Source organism: Leptopilina heterotoma, unplaced genomic scaffold, assembly GCF_015476425.1.
Source record: "Leptopilina heterotoma isolate Lh14 unplaced genomic scaffold, ASM1547642v1 Lhet_0, whole genome shotgun sequence".
Classification (NCBI taxonomy): Eukaryota; Metazoa; Arthropoda; class Insecta; order Hymenoptera; family Figitidae; genus Leptopilina; species Leptopilina heterotoma.
The window spans coordinates 1,169,550-1,185,815 of NW_025110811.1; the positions used below are offsets into that span (position 1 = coordinate 1,169,550).

Here is a 16,266-nt window from a genome sequence, read left to right on the forward strand (position 1 = left end):
ATTATTATGTTTACGTGTATGTATTTCTACATAAATTAAAATATTGATCAAAGCTTTACATAAAATGGTTTTTTATTTATAGTAAATTTATGTTTTGGGTCATCTACAAAAGTATGATCCCTATATCGTTGCGTAAAAAATCTTATTCGTTATTTTGTGCTTCACTTAAAATTCTAATGACATAAAAATCATCACTTGTGAAAAACTCTGTTTTTCACTTTTAATATATTGACTTTATGCGATAAATCATTTTTTTTAGTTTTTCACTCTCGGCGAGTTTTTTTTATACACACATCTTTTTTTGCACTTTGCAGACTAATAGTAGTAACATACAATAATAGAATGTTATAATACTTCTTAATTATAATATTAGAATATAATAATAAAAGTGGAGTAAATAATAATCTGTGTAGAGTATAAAAAACAGCACGTGTGGAATTATTTCCATTTCAATTAATATTCTTGATTAAAATATTCTCACTTAAAATTCAAGTATTAGACGTATTTAGATTAAAAATACACAATTATGGACGGTATAGAAATAAGAATCACAGTTTTAAACAATCGTTGCCAATTTCGTTTTACGAGATTCCATTCCTTCAATTAATCCTGTTAATAAATCTTCCATTTCGGTTGCGGCGCGTTTCAATTCACAATTATTGTCGACACTCAAACTTTCTGAAATTCAAGTATTTTGTTTACGTTTGCCTCTTTTTATGGACTATTTAAAATTAAGTAGTTAATTTTATTTTATTTAAATAACTTACCATCAAGTAAACAATCGTTGGTCACCATATTTTGTAATCTATCCAAAATATCGTTGAGATCTCCTTGAATATTTTCAATGCCACTGCGTTGAGAGCGTTTTTTGGATTCTTGAATAGAATACAATGAATTATCACGAGGCACATTTTTTGGAGACAAATAATTTGGCTTCTTTGATAAAGTGAAATTGTTATCGAAAATTCTTTTATCCCCATGTCTATTGCTATTTTCTTCCGATGAGCAAGCAAACCATTGAGAAAATCCACTTTCCTTTGGTGTAAAATCACATTTACCTCCTGTAATTAAATTTTTTTTTAAACAAAAATATCATCTTTTAAAATGAAAAAAAAAATACTTATGGAAAATAGTATAATTTTTTAATTAATTTTCAATTAATATAGAAGATGCAAATTTTGTTCACCTCCAATCCATGTACTTAATTCCATTTGAGGACGTTCCGCTGACAATTCATTAAATGCCGAATCTGTTGACGTTCTTTCCGAAAAATGTCGGGACATTGATTCATCAATGTCATTTTTTGATGACGTTTTATCATTTTTACCACTTGCTTGACGAACAATTGGACTCAATTCAAATGCCATTGGCAAGCGTGTAATTCGCGACACTGCTGGATGAATCATTGGTGTGCTTTGCAGCAAATTTGGTCCCGGTGGAGTTTTAAAAAGACAATTCTGCAATAAAACAATTTTCAAATTGTTAAAATAGATAATAGAAAATAATAAAATAGCTAGTATTTTTATTTTATAATTTTATAATTATTTTTTAATTTTTATCTGTATTTTTCTATTTCTATTCTATATAAATTTTCTAATGCAATGGAATTAGAAAATAATAAAATAGAAATAGAAAAATACAAATAAAAATAGAAGAAACATAAAAATAAAAAGAAAACGACATTTAAAAGTAATTATCTAAATATCAACAAGTACCTTCAAAACTTTAAGACGCTCTAATTGAGATTGTATGGCAACACGATGATTCTGCAATCTTCCGAATTTAGAATCATTTATTTTGAGTAATTCTGTTTGCAATTGTCTATTCTCCTCTTCTAGACTGCTGATAATATTTTGTAATTCCTTCTGCGGATCATTACATATTCTTCGTTTAATGGTACTTCTAACTGATATGGAATCGAAAGCGGTTTTTTGATTTCTATCATCCATATCGGGCAGTGAAGTTTCCAATGCACTCATAACAGAGCGCGAAGGACAGAGCATTAATTTATTACGTATCAATTCAAAAACTAATTTCGTTACTTCCTTATTCGACGCTTTTATACAATATTCACGAATTGGATGCTTTAATTTATGTTTTCCCGATGTTTTACCAAATAAAAAGCACTTTTGACATTGATGATAGCCCGAACATCTCAAACAAGAATATCGTGGTCCGGATATTGGATTTACTTTACATGTGGAGCATTTAATATTGTGAATAATATTTTCGGCTGATTTGAAGCGATTTAGTGTTGAAATCCACGTCAGTAGTGGAGGTTCTTCCATTAGCCATTTGGAGAACTCTGCTTCAGTTATACCAAGCGATCCTTGACACTGAAACATTAATTTTAATTAATTCAAGTGTATAATTATTGTTTTACAGGATTGTCAAAGATCAGGAAAAATAAAAACGTACCTCTTTGAAACAATTAGCAACTGTCGAGCGAATCAAATGATTTCCGTAAGCAACACTCTCGCCGAGCATTTCCGTTACTTTACAAATGTTCGTCAACATCGTGAATAGTGCAGCTTCAGATAAACAAGCATTATGATCCGCAAGCTGATGAAATAAATAACCATATTTCTCTTCCAATTTTGCTGAACTCAACAATGTCAATGCAACTTTTACCGAAAATACTAAAATATTGTCTTCATAGTTTCTAAAAGAGAGAAATAATATTATTTCCTTGTCCCTAAATTACGAAAGATTGAAAATTTGTCCCTGAAATACCAAAGATTGTAAAATATAAAAAAAAAAATAATAAACGAACCTGTGAAATATTTTAAAAATAAAATTTATCGCCAATTTTGTGACTTGATCAACATTGAAATTAATGCCCGCTTCCTTCTGTGCGGCAAAAAATATATCCGACAGTACATCCTCCACTTCATGGCAATCTAAATTCACAGAATTTTCAGTCACTGAAAGTCGATGACGTTCAAAAATGCCGGCTATCAATTTCAATTGAACATTTTGCACTGAAACACATAAATTATAAGTAATTGTAATAATTATCAAAAAAAAATTTCCAACTATTTATAGAAATATTCGAAATTAATTTACGTACTGTGTAAATTCTTCTGTAAAATTTGTAGTTTTGAAGCGGTTCTATGAGACGCGTAACGAATTATATTGCACTCGTTAATGTTTTGTAAAATTTCTTCCATCTTTGGATGAGTTGATGTTAATCCCTCCATTGGAATACAACTAGATTATGAAATTTAAAAAATTATTATTATTTATATAAATTTATTTATTTAAATTATTGTTAGATAATAATAATAGATTATTAACTATATAATAAAAACACAAACGAATGATTATGATCCACAAGTTTTGAAAGCTCAAATAAAGAAAATATTTTTTATTAAGAATATTTCCTAAGATTACTGATTACTAAAGAAAATTGAAAACTTAAATTTCAAATTTCAAATCTTTTAATTTATCGTTTTGTACTTGCGTAAAATATAATTATATTTATATAAAATTCAATTTTTGAATAATTTCAGATTCAAAATTTAAAAAATTCATTTATTATGTAAATAATTAGCGATTTTGTTCATTTAAACATTCAGAACTTTCGGAACATGAACGATGGAAAATTTTAGTAAACAGTAAATAAATTTTGAAATTACTTGCTAAAATTTCTTGGATCGTTTCTTTCGTTAATTGAGTGGTCTTCGCTTCTATTTCTGATCGCAAATCCTGAAACATAATATAATATTTAAATTTTAAATAAAATACCTGTTAGACTTAATTTATTATTTAATTTGAGAGAAACTCAAGTTTTGTGCTTTAATTAATTTAATTGTGCTTTAATTTAATTAATCAAATATTTTTTAAATAATTGAATTTTTTCGAAGAATGTTATTCATATAACATTCTTGAGAAGAATTAAAAAAATCTTTTTAAAGAAATGATTTTTCTAAAAAAATTTTATGAAAATTCTGTTTTAAATATAATTGAATTTAATTTTTTTATAATTAAATTATAGTTCTGAAGAGGACAGCTGTGCTGCCGAAACGTAAAAAGAATTGAATTTCTTTTATTTTTATTTTCCTTGACTCGGAGTGATCGTTAATTTTCACTATTTATTTATAATTGAATTTCCTTGAAAATTGTATATTATTTATGAAAATAATTGAATTCTTATCAAAAAATTTACTAAATTCCTGTAAAAATTTTATTATTTCAGAAAATAATTGAATTTTTGCAAAAAGAGTTTTATTATTTATGAAATTCATTCAATTCTTGTTAAGAATCTTATTAACTTTAAAAATAATTGAATTTTTGGGAAAAATTTTATTGAAATTTTCAAGAATAATTCAATTTCTACGAAAAATTTTATTATTTATTAAAAGAATTGAATTCTTAAGAAGAAATTATTATTTATTGAAAGAATTGAATTTTTAAGAAGAAATTTATTAACTTTTTAAAAAAAATTGAATTATTTTTGAAATAATTGAATTTCAGCGAACAATTTTGTTATTTATGATACTATTTGAATTCTTATCAAAAAATTTACTAAATTTTTGAAAATAATTGTATTTTGTTGAAAGTAATTAATTTCCTATGAAGAATTTGATTATTTATGAAAATAATTCAATTCCTGCAAAAATAAATTATGTATTTATAAAAATTATTTAATTCTTAATATGAATTTTATTAACTTTGAAAATAATTGAATTTTTGTGAAAAATTTTAGAAATAATTCAATTTCTGCGAAGAACTTTATTATTTATTAAACGAATTATTGAATTCTTAAGAATTCGTGACGAAAAATATTATTTAAAATTCTAAAAAATTAGTATTTTAAAATACCTAAATTTTTTTAAGAGATTATGAAATTTAAAAAAAAATTATTCAAATTTTCTGAAATAATGAAAATTTCCAAGAATTTGATTAAATATAATTGAATTCTTTCATAATTTTACTCTAATTTCACCGAAGAATTTTATTAATTTCAAAACTAATGGAATTCTTTCGGAAATATTTACTACATTTTTGAAAATAATTGAATCGCATGAAAAACAATTTACTTCTTGTAAAGAATTTTATTATTTATGAAAATAATTCAATTCTTAAGGATAAAATTATTACATTTTTTAAAATAATTGAATTCCTGGGAAAAATTTTGCTAGTTATGAAACTAATTGAATTCTTACGAATAAATTTCCTGAATTTTTAAAAATAATTCAATTATATTGAAAATAATTAATTTCCGGTGAAGAATTTTATTATTTATGAAAATAATTAAATTCTTGGTGATTCTTTCAAAGAATTATATTATTTTTAAGAATAATAGTCTTTGCATTTTTTGCGGAATTCATTTAAAATTGTATTTTAAAAATAATTGAAATCCTGCGATAAGTTTCAATATTTATAAAAATAATTGAATTCTTTCAAGGATAATTGTTAAAATTTTAAAAATAATTGAAGTATTAAATAATAGGTTTTAGCAGATGAGTGCAAGGCCTTCAAACTTTGGAGCAAATTTATGTAAATACACAAAGGGAAAATTAATTTTACGTATTTCGGAATTTAAGTACAAAATATAACTACAAATCTTAAGAGACTTACCCTCCATAATTTGATGAATACTTTGATTAATTGATTTTATAAAACATGTTTCTTTCGAAGCAAATAAACGCAAACAGTTAGGAAAACTTTGTTTTGTAAATCCTGTCACATGGTGGCTTCATTGTTTTCACTTGTATCTTCTTTGAAATCAATTTTTCACTCCGAAATAAATAGACCAAAAGCCTGAAAATTTCACTACTAGTAAAGCACACAAACTGGAACAAATTTGTTATTTTTAACTTATTTTTAAACGTAATTACTCCATTTTGTAAACAATTCAAAAGTTTCAAAGCTGTTAAAGAGCGGTGTTAAGGGCTGGGTAGGCAAAAGTATGTTTACGTTTATTGACAGAGTTGGATAACTCGACTCTCTGTCATTTTAAGCTCTGTTCATTGTTTTAAGCCTCTTTCACACCAAATATATCAACCCACCCCTGAATTTTTTTTCCATCTGTGATTTTTCATTGTGTCTTCTTGTCAATTTTTTTTGTCTTCGTGGTCACTAAACTCGGAAATTCGTTTTTTTTTTAATTGTAAATTTTCCCTTTCGTGATGCGTTCCGCATCGTAAATAATAAAACAACAACCAGTGAATCATTTTCAACTTTTTACACATATTTTCATAAATAAAAAGTAGAAAATTTTTGACGTGAAAAATGACGACTCGCATGGAAAAAGAACGTGCCAAACAGATTCAAGACAAATGTCAAAATTTGCTTAATCAAATGCTTCGCGATGAAGACAACAAGTATTGTGTTGATTGTGATGCCAAAGGTTCGTGAACTTTAAAAATATTAATTATAGAAAATTGATTAGGAAGTTACTTAATTTTTTTCGAAAATCGACTCTTCTCATTTCTCATCCGGCTTTGTTGTTCATTTCCGACCTAATTTGTTCTGATAAATTTTGCAAATTATTTTAATTGCACATTCTGAAAAAATTGTTTAGTTTTAAGTGTTAGGTGTTTATTGTTAGTATAAGAACAATAGAAATTGACGAGTGGAAATTATGGAATTTTACATATTTTTATTTTGCCTTCGCAGTTCTTATTTAGAAAAAATATTCTTATTTTTCATAAAAGCGATTCGACTGTTCGTTTAAATTGACAATTTGTTCAGGTTAAAAATACTTTTTGTTGCATAACTTTAATATGATTTGATTTCAAGTCTGTCATCGACATTGAAATTGTAACTGATAATAATTTTATCTAATTGATTTATAATGTGTGGAGTATTTTGAGTATGTATTATATTCGATTTTTGGTATGTTTTCTAATTTTTCAATAGGGAAAATTCTGGAATGGTATTTAAACAATTTATTAATTAATTATTGCTAAAGTATTCGGAAAATTATTCTCTGATTTTTGAGACGATTTTTTTAGGACCGAGATGGGCGAGTTGGAATTTGGGAATATTTCTCTGCATTCGTTGCGCTGGTATTCACAGAAATCTGGGCGTTCATATAAGCAAAGTGAGATCTGTTAATTTAGACACATGGACTCCGGAACAAGTTGTTGTAAGTTGGGAATTTGTTTATTAATTTTAATCTTAAAAAAATAGGATTAAAAGTGTTTTTTTCTTTTTCTTTGTAGAGTTTACAACAAATGGGAAATTCGAGAGCTCGAGCTGTTTATGAGGCGAATCTCCCGGATAGTTTTCGTCGTCCTCAGACTGACAGTAGCCTTGAAAATTTTATTCGTGCAAAATACGAGCATAAGAAATATATTGCCAGGGAATGGGTTCCCCCAACATTGCCCAAGGTGAGCAGAGAAGAAGAAGAATAATAAATAAAATAACAATTTTACTATTTCAAAATTGTTGAAAATTTATAACGTAATTTTTGAATTGAAGGTAAATTGGGATAAGGAACTCGATGAGGAGGCAGAGAAGCAACGAAGACGTAAAAAGGAAGTTTCAAAATCAAATGTATCGCAAGCTCCTCTGCCACCTGTGAAAAAGCCTGAAGTTGTGCCTCAATTGCCGAAACCAAGAAGCTCCGTTAGTCCAAAACCAAATAGAATAAGCAATTCTGGTGGCGGTGGCGGTACACTCGATCTACTCGGCCTCGGTATGATTTCCCTTTTTTATTGTTATTGAAAAGGAAGAACTTTTTCTTTTTGTTGGTTTTTTTAACTTAATTTGTTTTCCTCGTAAATATATTTGGATATTTTCATTTTCAACAGGTTCAACTGAAAATACAACCAGCTCAAATGGTTCAGATGATATTTTCTCCTCATTTCTGTCAGCTCCACCATCGAGTTCAGCTAACAATGATACTGCAAACACAACGACCAGTACAAGTAGCACAACAACAAAATCCGAAGAAGAGAGCTTTTTTAATCAAACCGTTCCCTCTGCTCAAGAAAAGAGCAAAATGACCAAGGACAGTATTCTAGCTCTTTATGGAACACCGAGTCATCAACAATCCGTTTTTGGAGTTTCTGGTTTGTTCATTTTCTATTCTTAATTCAATTATTTTCTATCTCGAACATTATTAAGACTTGATTAATATATTTTAATTCGTATAAATAAATTTCTGTTTTATATTTCAGGTGGCATGTTTCCACAACAAATGCCAGTACAGCAATTTGCACAACAAAATATGAATGCTTTCAGTCAAAACAGTTTTCCAAGTCAACAACAAGTGAATCAACAATTTCAAATGGGAATACAAGCAACAAATCAAATTCCTCAAATGTGTATGAATTCACAAATGACTGCAATGGGTGCTAATCAAATGGCGTTAGGACATGTTAATGGACAAATTAATTCTGCAATGACAATGCAAGCTCAAATGGTAAATAAATATTTTTAAATTCCATTCGTTTCTCTAAATAAACAGGATTTGCGAAAGGTCTGGAAAATCAGGGAAAAGTCCAGATCCTTGCATATCCTGAAAGTCTTTTTTACCTTGAAAACTTTAAAAAAACAGTGAATTTCAAAAAATAGCTTTATTTTACTTATTTCAGTAGATAATTAAATCTATTTTCATTACCTAATTAAATTCTTGAATAAATTTTCTATAATTGTGAATTACAATAAACTTAAAAAAATTTTAGTTAAAATTCATTTTCTCTGAAGGTATTAATAGTAAATGCATATTTAAAAAATTATTTCAATTTTAGATGTCTGAGAAATTTTAATTCAATTTTTTAAAGAAACTTTAATTTTCTAAAAGTATTATTTAATTGTATTGTAAATAATTGAATCCCTGCAACAAGAATTTTATTAATTTATGAAAATCATTCAGTCCTTATTAAGAATTTTATTAACTTTGAAAATAATTGAATTTTTATGAAAAATTTTATTGAGATTTTTACAAATAATTCAATTTCTATGAAGAATTTTAATATAATTATTAAAAGAATTGAATTTTTAAAAAGAAATTCAATTCAATTTCTGCGAAGAACTTTATTATTTATTAAAAGAATTATTGAATTCTTAAGAATTCGTGTCGAAAAATATTTAAAATTCTAAAAAATTTGGTATTTAAAATATCTAAGTTTTTTTTAAAGATTATTAAATTTGAAATAAAAATTATTCAAAATTTTCTAAAATAATTAAAACTTCCAAGAATTGGATGAAAAATAATTTAATTCTTTAATTCCTAATTTTATTCTAATTTCTCCGAAGAATTTTATTAATTTCGGAACTAATTGAATTTTTTCGGAAAAATTTACTAAATTTTTAAAAATAATTGAACTGAAATGAAAATAATTTATTTCTTGGGAAGAATTTTATTATTTATGAAATTAATTCAATTCTTCCCTATAAATTTATTACACTTTTGGAAATAATTGAATTGTATTGAAAATAATTGAATTCTTTAATAATTTTTCTCTATTTTTTTAAATAATTGAGGATAGTTCGCGACAGTATAATTAATTTTATTTTTAAAACATAGACACTTAAAATTTTGAATACAATTTTTTTTTCTATAAAAATTAGCTTTTTCGGTTTTTTTTATTGTATTGATTTGAATATTTATAAATTTCTTTAATAAAAATCTACGGGATCAAATTAATATGGAATATTTATTAATAAATATTCAAGGGCAGTTGAATATTTCTTATGGGAAACAGGGAAAAATTAAAAATTCTCTCTAGAAATCAGGGAAAAGTAAAAAAAAAAAACGAAATCAAATTTCTGAACTTTGATGGAAGAATGTAATTTTTTTCTCTCTTTCAGATGAATCCCCTTGGACAAAATAACATTGTTGGTAATAATTCGTGGAGTGGAATGATGACAAATCCAAATATCCTACCAGCACCAGGAAGTAATCCTTTCTTCAATTTACCAACGCAACAAATTCATAATTCCAATCCTGCTCCTCAGGTCTGTTCATAATTCTAATCAATTATTACATTTCCCAATAATTTTTGTTGATTTTTATCATCATTTAAAGAATTTTAAATTTATTTTGAAGAAATGAATTTGAATCAAAAACAAAAAATTTTCTAGTTGCAACAACAAATGTCTCAACTTTCAATGAATGGACTTGGATTTACGGCCGCAAAACCAGCAAATTCTGCATTGCCTGGACAAACTCTCTCGACGAATCTCTGGCAGTAACGAAACAAATGGAATATAAAATTAAAATCTTTAGGCCGTTGATTTGTTTGATGTCACACTAGTATTTACAAAAAAAAGTATTTGTTACGAAGCGCATCATTTTCATCATAAAGCTTCAAAAATACAATTTAACGTTGGCACCAAGGAAAAACGTTATTTTTCAGCACTTGTAAATGAATGTTTATGGACAGCAAAATTACGACAGAATTACAAAAGAAAAATTATTCAATTGTCAAAAATCAAGGAAACGAGGTAATTCCGAAATTTTTCAATTTCGAGTCCCGTGACTCAAAAGTAAAATTTCGATTCTTGATTTTTAAATTAAATCGTAGGACAAAATAATATTTATTCTTTACGTGTCTCCAGCGTTTAAACGTTTAGATTTTTCTTTTATACTCATTCTAGTTAAAAAAAGAACATAATTATAAATTTTTTAAATTAAAACCAAATTTAGATTAGATTTTTTAAAAAATTCTGACGAATTTATTATTTATTATTATGACTGGAGAGAAGTAAAGAGCGTAGATAACAAAAACAGTAAAAATGGTAAAAATAACTTAAAAAGGAAAAAAAAGTTGATTAGAATACTAGATTGCCTATTTTTCTTCTCGAAACTTATAAAATGGAAGAGAAAATATTCCTCTAGCTAGTATATTTGTCGACTGATTTTAAGTGTGCGTGTGTGAAATTGTTCTTAAAAACAATGAGCAAACAAAATGTAAAGTTAGATTTTCATTGTTTGTAACAACACGATTTTTTCGTTAATAATATTCCATACATCACAAGTATACTTTGAAAATTTTAATTCTTTATAAAGTTTCTTTTCTTTACTAAATTTTCTTTATAAATGAATAATTGAAATTCTTTTGAATTTACTATCGATTGAATAGAATTTTATTTTTAATCAAAACAGCGAAAATGTTTAGGTAAAATTTTTAAGGCGATCTTTATTTTCAAAACTGAAAAACCGTCCGAAATACGAATTTATGATGCGATATTTGATTTAAACGAAAATTTGACAATAATTATTCATTTCTGATCATATAATTAAAATCAGAGAAGAAAATTTTAAGAAACTTATGACTCGTTTGTTGTTACAAAATTGAAACGAGTTTAATTGAATAAATAATTCTAAAAATTACTGTCAAAGTCGAGAAAAAATCGCTTTTTTTATTTTTTTTTTAGAAAATAATTTCGTTTGGAAAAATTCTGCAAAAAAAAAACGCCTTGAAAATTAAAAATTAACGATCATTTTTTAAGGAAAGTGCAATGTAGAGAAATTTGTGATAATTTTTTTTCTCTTTTTTTTCGAAATATTTCTCTCCTTAAGCTTTTTTTTTAATCGTCACGCTTAATTTTTTTGACTTATATATATATTATGATAGAAATTTGAATTTATTTACGAAATTAATTTATGTATTGAAATATTTACATGATTTTTTTTAGTTTTCTTCACGTTTTTTTAATTTTTTTTTTGGGCATTTATAGGAGCAAATTTCTTTAGAATATTTTAATTCCTCTTATAAATTATGCAAATAGAGAAAATTCGCGCACATAGCCGAATTAGTCGTTAACTCACAAAAAGTATTTTTTTATTTTCTTTTTGTGTGCTAATAATTGTAAAATATCCATACTTTTAATTATTATACAATAAAATACTAAATTGCATTTATTACTTCTGAATAAATTGTACAATAACCAGTAATACAGTGTGCTGTTGTACAACGTCAAGATTTAAATCATGCGCGTGAAGAAATATATATAATTGATATGTAAAAACAATTTTTTTTATTTCATTTTAACAACCCCTTTAATTTTAGGTTATGTTTAATGTCAAAAGTATAATTTTCAATGAATTTTTTCTAAACGGTTTCGAATCGTTTTAATTAAGAATTAAATAAAAAAATTCTATAAATAATTCTAAAAACATTTAATCTGTAAATAAATAAACGAATTTTAAATACCGTAGGGAGCAAAAAATGTGGAACGCTTCACGATTTTGCGTGTCATCCTTGCGCAGGGGCCATGCTAATCTTCTCTGTATCGTTCCAATTTTAGTATATGTACTGCCGAAGCAAGTACACAAGTTTGTCGAAAATATTTTCTTATATACTAACTGCACACTTTATTCTACACTTGCGAGAGATATTTTGTACATGAAACCTATCGGTAGCCATCTAACAGACATAATTAGATTTAACACTGTAGATAATTTTTCGGGAAATCTACCTTACCCACAAATTCAAATAATATTTCGTTTCTTGTTTTTGGACATTCTTCGGATTCTACAAGTTGGAAATTCTACCTTTTGGATCTTTTGGATATTCTACTAGTGTTGAGAAAAATGACCTCGATTTTTTTTTTGTAAAATTGATCTAATAACAAACCGAAAAATTTAAAAACAGCGCCATAATGACAGTAGAAATTGAACCAATCACGTTCGTCATCCATCTACATTTCCTGTCATTCCTAACCTATAAACTATCAAAATTATCTTTTCAACAACCAATGAGAATGCACATTACACTAGTAAATTTGCCTCCGATTGGTTGAAATCAACATGTTTTTAATTTGACCGGAAGTTAAATCAAGTTGCGCGGCGCAGGCAACTTTTCTTTTTCGGCGAGAAACGCTCTTTTGCCCAAGTGACTGTTTTAGAGACACGTGCATTCCCTAAAAAATAATGGATAAACCAGTTGTTTTAGCGCGTGTTATTAAAGTTTTGGGCCGCACTGGATCACAGGGCCAGTGTACCCAAGTCAAAGTTGAATTTTTAGGCGAACAAAATCGTCAAATTATCAGAAATGTAAAAGGACCAGTAAGAGAAGGTGATCTCTTAACCCTCCTCGAATCTGAACGTGAAGCAAGAAGACTTCGATGAGTTTTACATTTTAAAAAACTACTATTCCAAAATACAAAAAAATGGGTAAGTTGTGTTTATGCTCCAAAAGTTATTTTGCACATTTTAAGTGGGTCGGTGTTATTTTTCATTTTGAGGTTATCATCCTGACGTCCCACGTTGGAAATTCGCATTTATCACGTGGAACTTGTATTTTTTTGTTCTTCAACTTATTCCGAATCGTGTAATCCAAAGCAAACATTATTTTATATAAACAAAAATTAACATTACATAAATAATAATAATAATACTCCAAGAGTGGAAACCTAACCTAAAAATTTCTTCGAATTAAAAATTTTTCTTAACATATTTTAAGTAATTGTTTTTAATCTTTTGATATTTACATACTTTGCTTAAGATTTTTGCATTATTTTTGAAATATATCTATTTTGTCTATATCTGAGTATGTAAAAATAATAAATATTTCGAAGAATCATTATTTTGTCACCGGTTTAAAAAATTCTATTGATTCTATTTAATCTTCTTAAAATCTGAATTTTAATTAATCTTTTTTATAAATTTAATTGTTCCTCATTTTAATGTTTCAGTTACCAGTATCTTTGTAAAAATGGAAGAACATCAACACCTGTGTGGGGAATTTGCCGATGATGTCCTTATTTTCAACGACTATTTATAAATGATTTTATATACTCCATCAAGTTAAAAATATACTTCTGGTAACCAAACAATCTTCTGCATTTTTATTATCAAATTTCAAAAAAAAGTTTATTTACATAATTTTGCGATAAAATAAATTATTTGCTATATTTTTCGAATACAGTAAAACTATGGAAATTACTGGCCTACTAAAAAATCTACTAATATTTACTATTTTCAATTATTTTCACAAATTTTTCCTAATTCAATAATTTTTAGTATCTACTATTTTAATAAAAAATTTCCCAAAAAAATTGAATAATTTTTAAAAAATATTTATAAAATTCTTTGCAAAAATTCAATTATTTTCATAAATAAAAAAATGTTCAAAGGAATTCAATTATTTTATAAATAATATAATTCTCAGGAATTCAATTATTTCTTAAAATTTTAATAATAATCGTTGCAAGAATTCAATTATTTTTATAAATATTACAACTTATCGCAGGATTTCAATTATTTTTAATATAATTTTAAATTAACTCCGCTTAAAACGCAATTATTATTAAAAATTTGAATAAAATTCATCGAAAAAATTCAATTATTTAAAAAAATTTGTTCATTGTTTCTTAGAGTGTAATAATTATTTTCAATTCATTTTTAATTAAATTTCTTAAATGAATTTAATTATTATAAAAAAATTTAATGCAATTCTTCGTAAACAATTCAATTATTTAAAAAAATGTTGATAAAATTCTTTAGAAGAATTCAAGTTTAAAAAATATTTAATTATTCATTAAATTATTTATTTTTGTATATAAATAATTGAATTCTCGTAGAACTTTCTTTTAAGAATTGAATAAAATAAAATGATTAAAGTTTTGAATAATTTTATTTATAAATTCCAAGAAAAAAATGATTGAATTTTGAAAAAATTCCTTTTGTAATTAAAAAATTTCTTTTTTTTAATTATAAAAAAAATTCAGTCTTTAAGTTTAATTAATTCGATAGCTGCTTTTTTTTACTTTTAAACTTAGTTTTATTTACATAAAATGTATTGTTAAAAAAAGATAAGATTTCCATAAACACTGAATATGGTGGACATTTGACATTAATAGAAAATTGAAGTAAAAATTATCGTTTCTTAAGTGTAGAATGAAACGTTTGAATTTTACAATAATTTTATCTTAATACTTGAATAATTACGGATAGAAAAAAAAGTATTTACAGTTGTTTTTGGGTAATACTTAAAATCTTACTGAGATTTATACTTAAAAGTTAACAGTAAAATTTATTCATAGTATTGTAAAACTATTCTAGGTAACATTTTTTATAAAATAGATACAAAACAGTCAATTTAAATTCTTCGACGTTTCGGAGGTGGCGTATCGCGAGGACTAGAAGATGCTTTAGATGAACTATCAATACTTTGTCTCGTTGGTCGTTTTGGCGCTCTCTTTGGGCCTTCTCGATTTGATTCCGATTCTTTGCGCTCTTTCTTGATAACAACGACTGCGAAAAGAATATTTTCTTTATTTGTTTTCTATTTTTCGCATTTATTAAAATTTTTCTATTTACTTAAATAAAACTTACAAGGAGCTAAAAATAACTTTAAAATATCTAAATATTTCTAATATTTGGAATAATAAATACCTGGTTCTTCTTGTTCGTCCTTTCCTTTTAATCTGCCTTTGGCGGGTGTTTTTTGTTCCTTTTTAACATCCTTGACTTCCTTTTGTTTCTCCTTCTTAACTTCCGGTTCTTTGGCAACTTTTTTCACTTCCTCCTTTTTCTTTTCAATCTCCTTTGGAGTTTTTGTTTCCCGGGGTATTTCCTTTTTCACTGGTTCCTTAACTTCTTTCTCCTTTTTCACCTCTTTTTGCTTCTCCTTTTGCTCCTTCAACTTAGCCTCTTGCTCTTCCTGACGGTACTTAATTATATCCTGAAATTCCGCTTCGGGAAGACTGAAATCGGCTTCGTTGCTGGGAAACGGAAAATCCTCCATATCATCCTAAAGATGAAGAGGGAAAAAAATAAAACCGGCGTCTGTTCTATTAGATTACATTTAGAAAATTTGTTTTTACTAATGAAATTAAAAATGAAACAATAAAACATACCAGTGACATTAAATCGTACATTGACTCCAAGTGATCCCAAATTGTTTTCAAGGACACTTCCTTGTGAATAGCAGCACGAAATTTCTCCCAAATGCAAACCATGTGGAAATATTTGTTTACTCCTAAAAATAGATGGGAAATTTTCTTAAGATCGCATATTTTTAATTTACTTTTTTACAGAAGCTGCAGAAGTTAACAAGATAAACAAAAACTATCCTCTAATGAAATTTTTAATAAAAGAATTTTATTCAATATTAATATAAAACATACCAACTGGTTTGTGACCATTCATTGCAAAGAAAAGTTGTATTTCATTTTCCACATTCCACTCGATTTCCTCAGTGGAGTCGGATTGTTTTTCTTTGACAGCCATTCTTAACATCAAATAAATAAAACGTCAAACGAAAATACAATTGCGAGCGAGACTTTTTGTTTTTGATTTTACAAGGCTCAAAAGTTGTTTAGGGTTATTAAAAGCAGTGAACATATCAGGGTTGAGAA

At 26.2% G+C, this 16,266-nt stretch overlaps 4 protein-coding genes and 1 non-coding gene across 5 annotated transcripts; 2 read left to right on the plus strand and 3 right to left on the minus strand.

The window, feature by feature from the left end:
• Positions 1-54: 54 nt before the first annotated feature.
• On the minus strand, positions 55-5,918 carry LOC122508899 (dystrophin-like). The gene is made up of 9 exons (XM_043622588.1): positions 5,584-5,918; positions 3,639-3,708; positions 3,071-3,210; positions 2,774-2,981; positions 2,419-2,662; positions 1,716-2,336; positions 1,187-1,457; positions 768-1,061; positions 55-678 (listed from the first exon to the last, which is right to left on the minus strand). The coding sequence occupies exons 1-9, from the start codon at positions 5,588-5,590 to the stop codon at positions 557-559; spliced, it is 1,977 nt and encodes a 658-aa protein (XP_043478523.1). The 5' UTR covers positions 5,591-5,918; the 3' UTR covers positions 55-556.
• A 126-nt stretch (positions 5,919-6,044) lies between these two features.
• Positions 6,045-10,942, plus strand: LOC122508974 (stromal membrane-associated protein 1). The gene is made up of 8 exons (XM_043622714.1): positions 6,045-6,355; positions 6,963-7,096; positions 7,173-7,340; positions 7,432-7,648; positions 7,764-8,024; positions 8,133-8,377; positions 9,769-9,915; positions 10,042-10,942. Exons 1-8 carry the CDS (start codon positions 6,238-6,240, stop codon positions 10,150-10,152), a joined length of 1,401 nt encoding a protein of 466 aa, XP_043478649.1. The 5' UTR covers positions 6,045-6,237; the 3' UTR covers positions 10,153-10,942.
• A 1,185-nt stretch (positions 10,943-12,127) lies between these two features.
• On the minus strand, positions 12,128-12,234 carry LOC122510485. The gene has a single exon (XR_006302447.1). It is a non-coding gene; the product is annotated as a U6 spliceosomal RNA (small nuclear RNA).
• A 526-nt stretch (positions 12,235-12,760) lies between these two features.
• On the plus strand, positions 12,761-13,740 carry LOC122498698 (40S ribosomal protein S28). The gene is made up of 2 exons (XM_043606597.1): positions 12,761-13,078; positions 13,600-13,740. The coding sequence occupies exon 1, from the start codon at positions 12,836-12,838 to the stop codon at positions 13,031-13,033; it is 198 nt and encodes a 65-aa protein (XP_043462532.1). The 5' UTR covers positions 12,761-12,835; the 3' UTR covers positions 13,034-13,078; positions 13,600-13,740.
• Positions 13,741-14,919: 1,179 nt separating this feature from the next.
• LOC122507946 (MRG/MORF4L-binding protein) lies at positions 14,920-16,259 on the minus strand. Its single transcript, XM_043621006.1, has 4 exons — positions 16,036-16,259; positions 15,766-15,887; positions 15,302-15,659; positions 14,920-15,160 (listed from the first exon to the last, which is right to left on the minus strand). The coding sequence occupies exons 1-4, from the start codon at positions 16,145-16,147 to the stop codon at positions 15,006-15,008; spliced, it is 747 nt and encodes a 248-aa protein (XP_043476941.1). The 5' UTR covers positions 16,148-16,259; the 3' UTR covers positions 14,920-15,005.
• Between the last annotated feature and the right edge of the window lie 7 nt (positions 16,260-16,266).